The 7886-nt window shown below is 51.6% G+C and overlaps 1 protein-coding gene across 1 annotated transcript in view; it reads right to left on the reverse strand.

The window, feature by feature from the left end:
• The window catches only part of CACNA2D3 (calcium voltage-gated channel auxiliary subunit alpha2delta 3), a 477844-nt gene extending 472536 nt beyond the window's left edge, over positions 1-5308 (reverse strand). The window contains exons 1-2 of the mRNA XM_082725822.1: positions 4963-5308; positions 4210-4291 (exon numbers count right to left, since the gene is read on the reverse strand). Coding sequence (XP_082581948.1) covers positions 4210-4291; positions 4963-5084 — 204 coding nt within the window. The 5' untranslated portion in view covers positions 5085-5308. The remainder of the gene's footprint in view (positions 1-4209; positions 4292-4962) is intronic.
• Between the last annotated feature and the right edge of the window lie 2578 nt (positions 5309-7886).

A 7886-nucleotide genomic window follows, 5' to 3' on the forward strand; every position in this document is an offset into this window, starting at 1 on the left:
GACTGTGATAATGAGACCAATAAACTGTCCCGAAACACTGAAAACTGTCATTTCTGAGATTTCAAGACTTTTAAAAATAAGCTGCCAGAGAAAAGTCCAGTAATTGAAGTGGTGCTGTGAAGTAAAGCCTTGGCCATTGGCGGTGTGGGCTGAATGCATTAATCTTGCAGAATGACAAAAAACCGTGTTTACTCAACAAAAATGTTCGGCGGCGAAGGAGCACCTCCCCTAGAAAAGCGATCTGTAGACTATCAGGCTTCCTAGGGCAGCACAGCACTGTTCCTGATAAGTGAATACTCCTATTTAATTATTTAAAAGTCCATCGATTTCCACATTGATGAAAAGTCATAATTATCAAAATGGGTTAAAGAACCAACCTTTTACTTTGCTGACTCTGTCTTGTGGAAAGAGACAGCACGTTTATGTATGAAAGCTGCCCTCTCAATAAATAGTTGATAACGCAAAAACCTGGCTGTGCATTCCAAGAAATGCATGTTTGGTAAATGTTGCATGAGGCATCCAAGGTAAAGGTCCATTATTTTCCTTGCATTAATGGCAGAGACACACAGGACCACAGAACCTGTATTTCCACTGTGTATTTATCATCCCGATGCTGGAAAATGTCATTGGAACCCTTCGTCCCCCCAAAACACACAATCTCTGAATGCGGTACTAAACTGAATGAAAAAACCCAGCTTCTGCCAGAGTCTTCCTAAGGAGGATGGAAATGAGAATCACCACACTTTTATACCTTTTACTGTGAGCGTTTGGGGTGTGGAGCCCATGAGTTTAACAGCTTAGGCCACGGGACCTACCCGAACGCTGGACACTGAATCCCAAAATAGAGAGGTAGTAAAACTATGCCTCTGCAAAAGAACCCAAACAATGTGCATTCTCTGAGGAAAATGAAGCAAGATAGAGGCAGCTGGATACTGGCATGGATATGTCAAATAGGAAAGTTAATTAAAAGTTGAAGTCAATTTAAAGCTCTGCAGTATCTGCCGGCCGAGGAAGGCGGGAGACAGACACACAGCAGCTCACCAGAGCGTCCCTTTCGGGGCCGTTGTTCTGGAACAACCTTTCAAGATTAACTCTGAGTCCAACGTACAAGTCTCAGGTTCTTCCACACCATCCCAAAACATACCACTTTGCTAATGCACGACAATGGCATTCTACAAATTCAAATATCCTTTTTTAAAGAAACGAATAGGTTCCTATTCCTGTGCTCAGCAAAGACAAAAAGGAGGGAAAAAAAAGGGGTGGGGGAGTCTGGCAGAGAATACCTAACATATTGTCATAAGGTAAAGTAGCAAAAGCCATGGTATGAAACATAGAAACAATTGGGGCAATACTCTCCTTTTTGAAGCCATGACAGTGAGGTACATTGTTAAGCACTCGTATTTATGTTGATGAAGTTGGCGATAATTCTACCACTCAAATTATATGAGCTCATAAAAAACCTTACCAAAATGGCAGTTTTCCCAGTCTCCAAACACCTTAAAATAAATGGTCAATTGTTATTTAACTCATAGTCACAATAGCTGTTTTGTAAAGTTTTTGCCTTAGTGCAGAAATTACTAAACCCCCATTCTAAAAATGGACATACTATATTAATTCACAACACAATGAAGTGTTAACTAAAGAAACTACATAGAATATGTAAAATTATACAGTGGTATACAGTATGCCTACTTCACTGAAAATCAAATTTAAATGTCCGTGCCTTAAAAGTGTAATTACAGTCTGTTATGCAACATGGTATCATCACCTTTGAGTCCCCTCAATACAGTGTTAACTTCGTTTTTCAGCCAAGTGTTTTCTTTTTAACTCACTTTCAAAGTCTCTGGATTGTTAAGGATGCAGCGATGTGATGGAAAGATGCACAGAGTTTTGACTTAGAGGAGTATCTCTTCAGGCAAATGGTCAGAAACTTGAAAATAAGCGAGGGAAAGGCAAGAGTCTCCTTGCTTTTCCAAATGATGTTAAGCTTCCCGCACTCTGAGCACCTTAGATCATTTCTTATACTTTCTTCTACTCTGAACTATCTAAATCAATGTTTTTTGCTAATTAAAAAAAAAATCCATCATATTTGGAGTCAATGGACCAAGATGGCCAAAAGGTACCTGCAAAACTACTCCCCAAGTTGCCTGACATGTCCTGCCCATCAGTCATGGAAGTCCTTGCCTATCAAGCCAAAGCCATAAGTGCCTCAGGACTCCTGGGCAGAAGACTGCTTTGGAAATGCAAGAAGAGCAGGTATCCACCCCAGAACCAAATGCAGAGCAACACTCCACCTTCCCCTAGCATCAGATTACGAAATGCCAGGCAACAGCAAGGAACGACAACAAAGCCATAAACAGCTGGAAATAATTACACAATTGTCAAGCTGCAAACAGGGCAAAAGCAAAGCTAGGCTTGTGAATTCAATATCAGAAAGGATGCTGATGAGAAGGTAAGAGGAGCATTTTAGCTGTTTCCAATTTGCTATTATAGCGTAGCCAATAATATGACTGATGGGGCTTTGTGCACTGTGTGTGTGTGTGTGTGTGTGTGTGTATGTGTGTGCTAACTTCGGAGAGCCCATCTCCTGCGCTCCTACAAAATGTGAGATAAGAGCTATGTAAGCACAACAGAAAAAAACATTCACAGGCTCTGAAGGGATAGTTTCAGAGTTGCTACAACTAAACGACAACATGCAGATGAAAAATATTCCTTTAAAGTTATACAAAAATGTTCTCTTCTTTAAAAGCATAAGGAAAATACACAAGCAATGCAATGCAGACAGCAGCGACAGTCCAAAACTCTTCACAGGAAACATCTGACACGCAGGCAAGATGCCAAAGCAGGATACAGACTGGTCCAGATTCAAATACTAGCAGAAGAGGCAAGTCCTATAAACTGACAGGTGGGTCTCAGGTATGTAAATCATTTTCCATAAAGGCACATCGCAGCCTCAAGTTTTTATCAGCTGCCCTGAATTCAATGAACTCCTTCCCCAAATAACAGAGTGGAGCAAACAGTCCTTCCACAGTTTCAGAGAATATGGCTATTGGCAATTTTTAAGAATAACTTCCCTCATTCCATGGTGGGCTGATGCCTTATTACGATATTTGGATTTCATGTGACAAACTGTTTCATATAATGTCCCCAAAAACGCGACTCTCTGAAGCTGAATGCCATAAATAAAATACGTACTTGGTTACCAGGCAGCATACATAACACATATGTTACATTGGCCCAAAAAGCACATTTAAAAATGCTGAAAAGTTAACTTGACAATTTAATCTGTTTGTACCCATTTTCAGAGAATTATCCCCTAAAGGCCAATTTTATTTTCTATCTTTGAGAGAATACTTGGATTGATCCTGTTGATTTGTTAACTTGAAATTCCTTGAGCCCTTGTACTTTTTCCTTCCTAGCCTATTTTTTTTCTTTCTTTCTTTTTTTTTCTTGAAGGGGAGGGCAAAGGACCATATATCTCACAAGGTAATTTTAAGCATAATGCTGCCTGTTTAAATTAAAATTGATGCAGTTTCTGATAAAAGCCTAATAATCAATTCTCCATTCTCATTACTCTCCAGAATTATATGGACGCAGACCAATTTCTTAAGTTTGTGGACTACTCTCATAGGTTATTACCCGGCAGTGCAGCTGAGTGGAAAGATAACCACATTCATTCTCCTTATCTGTAATGATGTAATGCATCCCAGCCCTGGGTCTAGATGATTGGGGAATAATGGGATTGTACAACCGCAGGGATGACAAACAATAGTGCAGCGTCTTTCTCAGTTACGCTGAACCCCAGTCTCCAAGCCAGGCAAGGTGAAAGATATCATAAAACAGGCACCGAGGCTGCCCCTTGGATGAAGTTAGCGTTTTTTTTGGCCAGAGAAGCATCTGCTCTCACACAGGAACAGCAATACCGACACTGGAAGGAAAGCCGTGCAAACACACTCAGTTTCCGAGCCTCAGCCAGGACAGTGCCAGTGAGGATCCTGCTTTTCTTTGTGTTTAGAATCAAGTGTCATCTAAAAATAACCGGTTGGTAGGGAGAAATCATTGCACGGTACACTACCAAGACACCAGGGGATCAGAGACACCTCTGATAACTGATGCTGCTCGGGGTTCACGTTTGTTTGGAAAACTCAATCTGCCTCCATTTTCTGTGCTGGAAAAAATCATCGCTTCCTGCCACCACAGAAACCTTACCTTTTGCAGAAGCTGGGAGCCGGAGTACTTAGCAGCAATGGATTTTATCTCCCCACCAAAAGCGGAGGCCCAGAGCTTCACCCTACAGGGAGAAAGGGCACAGGAACAAATGTAACACCCCTGTCACAGTCAACACGCACGCACACACGGGGCTGTGGCTGAAGGAGCCGGGCGATGCAACATTGGAGGGGGAAAAAAAAAAAAAGATGGAAAAAGCGGCTGGGTAGAAACTGCCAGCACCAAACTGCAGAGCGCAACGCGGGAGGGGGCTCGCGGGGGGTCACACAGTTCAAAATGCGCAAAGTCTCCCAAGCCCTCTGAAAAGATCACCGGGTTTTATGTGAATAATTGTCTGAGAACTTGATCACCCAAACCGGGCATCACCTGGCAAACATTAGTCGGAAGAAACCCACCCATCCCCCCCCCTCCCCAAAAAGAAGTGAGATAGCAAGACAGCGAAGCGGGAATAAATAAACGGCCCGTGGAAGTTGGATTCGGTAAACAGGCTTCAAAGTTGGAGCTGTCACTTGAGGTGAACCTCTCCAGGTCTCCCTCGCCGACCCGAGCGAGGAGGCTCGAGCATCCCACCCCAGCCTCGCCGCCCCACGCCCGTCCTGGAAGACAGGTTCGAGAGGCGAGGCCGACGCCCGCGGCAGGTCCTGCCGGGCCGCACCTGCAGGCGCCCAAACTTGGGCACGGCGGGTCGCGGGCGGCCGGGTCCCCTCCCCGGGCGGCGCAGGAGCCGGCACTTACACGGAGAGCGGGATCTGCTGCTCCGAGCGCACCACGGCCCCCAGCGCTGCGTAGAGAAGCGCGGCGGCGAGGAGCGCCGAGGCCCCCCGGGACGCGCGCCGCTGCGAGCCCGGCCCGGCCATGCTGGGCTCCCTCCGACGCGCCGGCGGCGGCGACAAGAGCGGCCGCGGCGAGCTGCGCCGAGCGGGCGGTGGGCGAGCGCGCTGGGCTGCCTGCTCCGCGCCGCCCCGCCTGCCTCTCGCGCGCCGGGCTCACTTGGGGAGCAGAAAAAGGAGCGGGGGGTGGGGGAGGGCGGGGAGGAGGAGGAGGGAGCGAAGGGAGGGGAGAGGGAGGCAGGCGGGGGAGGAGGGAGGGAGCCGCGCCTCTCGCACGGCGGCCGCCCGGCCCCGCCTCGGCGGCCCGGGGGAGTCCGGCTGGCCCCGGCGGGAGGGCGGGAGGCGCCGCGCGGGCGGGGACTCGCAAACTCCAGTGTCCTTGGCGGCGGCGGAGCGCGCCCTGCCCCGCCCGGCCACTGCGGCCGCCGAGTTCTTTACAACTCCGCAGTCCGCCGCCGCGGGAGCGACTCTCGGACGGGCCCCGGGCGGTGCCCCGACCCCGGCGGCCGGGGCTGCTTGTGGGAGGACGGGGGGCGAGAGGAGGGGGTGCGCACGCGGGCGACTGAGGCGGGGGCGGCGGGGGCGGGTGCTGCCGAGCCTCCGAGGATTCTCCGGAGGGAAGGGGCCGGCGGAGAGGCAAAAGTCTGCGGAAGGGGCAGGGGCCGGGGCGGGGACGGGACTGGGGGCTCCGCGGGTCCCGGCTAGGGCGCTGCTGCGTGGCCGCCCGCGGCTGCTCCCCCGGCCGCGGCGCCTGACAGGGGAGGGCGCGAAGGGCGGCGCTGGCGCGCGAGCGCTGGGCTCCGGCTCCGGCCGCAGCGGGGCCGCCCATGAAGCGCCCTGAGCCCGGCCCGGGCTTCCGAGCTGCTGGCGCTCGAGCGCGCCGCAGCCCGGGGTCCGCGCGACTGCGGCGGCGGCCGGGCTGTCAGGGCCGGGAAGGGAAGCCACTGCGGCGCCCGGTCTCTCCTGACCGGCGGACCCCCTAGATTTCGGGAAGGCGAGATTCCTCGGAGGCCCGGAGGCCACCCGCTCCCCCACGCCGACCCCCACCCCCTTGGGCCGCCGGCGCTTTCCGGCCGCGCGCTGAAGAACTGGCGAGACCGGAGGAAGTCGGGGAAGCCCTGGGCGCCCAGAGGACCCGGCTTGCCCCCCGGCCTTTTCGGCCGCCCTCCCCCCAGGACCTGGCTGTAGGAGCCCCCGGCCCGCGCGCGATGTCAGGGGTGTGACTGGGAACTTTACGGGGCGCTCGCGCCGACCGGCAGTGAAGACCGACCCGAGGGAGGCTGAGTCATCCTCGACCTGCCGAGCGCACCTCGAGTGGCCCCTGGCGAGTCGCGCGCTCCCGACGCCGCGGGGTCTCTCGTGCGTCCACCGCCCGGGCCGGGCTGGTTCACGTGCCACCGCAACCCGGGCGTGCGCTCCTGCGCGCGGGCCGCCTGCAGCGTCGGCGACCTCGGGCGGCGGAGGAGCGAGTGACAGTGGGCTGCCGCTGCCGCCCGGGGGTGGTCGGGCGAGAACCCAAGCCGGCCCTCCTGGCCAGTGGCCCCTCGAAACAATTACGCCAGCCAATGCTGGGCTTGATCGGACTTGGCTTGATCAGACCCCGGGCCCCCGTGGGCAGGTCGCGCTCCCACTTGGGGCTCCGCGCCCGAAACAGGCCCCACGCGGGAAACGCCAGGTGCGTCCCGCCCACGGGCAGCGTCCACGATCTCTACGGATGACTAACCGGTTATAATGAATTCTCCGCTTCTGTGCACACCTCCCGTCATTGGAAGCGTGCTAGCAGTTCCAAATCGAGCCAAGCGTGGCCTGACCTCGGGGCAAGTGGTCCGGATGGCTTTGCTGCTCAGACTGGGGGCTGGGAGAAAATTATTACTCCTGTCAGCCCAGGTCCCTTCTTTCTAAATGAAGGAATGAGTGAGGAAAGGAGGGGACCATACTAGCCCTTAGCTGTCGTTAGCTATATGGAAGCACCATATAGCACCAGTCGTTAGCTATATGGAATCTGTATGATAATAGCCCTTCACGCATTCACTCAGTCATCCAGGGAATTGTCAACATCTGTGTGATGGGATATATGCTGGAGACCCAGCGGCCAACACATGAGGCCTGCCTCATAGGCTACCTAGCAAGGGACGCAGGCTTTATTCAAAAAGCCAGAAATGGTGAATGCATGACAATAAACTTTGACAAGAGATCAATTACAGTACATATGGAAAAAAAAGTACCTGTAGCATCCATAGTATTGTTTTTCCTATTAACTGATGCGAGAACTGAGGCACAGCTTAGGCATATATGAGCAAGCCCTGGACATCTGGGCTATATTGATGGCTACTTGAACACCAAAGTCAAGATGACATTTCATAAAGTTATTATGCTCTGTCACCCTGAATTTCACAGGCATTCTGGGCAACTGGAGTGTAGCCAGGAGAGGAGCCCTGGCACATGGAATCACAGTCCCAAGAGGTGGCATCTTAGCATTTATAACCTTGAACTATCTTATTTATTGTAACTAGTGTAAACAGCATGGTGCACAATATGTTTAAGATGAATCCCACTGAACATTTCTTACTGTCAAAAATAAAAATATTTCATGTATCAAACTCTAATACCAATAAAATCAGAGCTCAAAGTGTCAGAGGATTTGGGATTTGTGAGCTATGCCAGGGTAAGGAACCAGAGGCACCTTGCAACATACCAATTGCAGCGTTAGGCACTGGGTCCTACTTGCCATTCTCACCCAAAAGCCTGTATTTCTACACCCGGCTCTCAGTTGAAGCATTGAATCCAGCCAGATGAACCCTCCACTGGCTGACTTGCATGCTCTGTCCC

Source organism: Mustela nivalis (genome assembly GCF_964662115.1).
Source record: "Mustela nivalis genome assembly, chromosome: 1".
Taxonomy (NCBI): Eukaryota; Metazoa; Chordata; class Mammalia; order Carnivora; family Mustelidae; genus Mustela; species Mustela nivalis.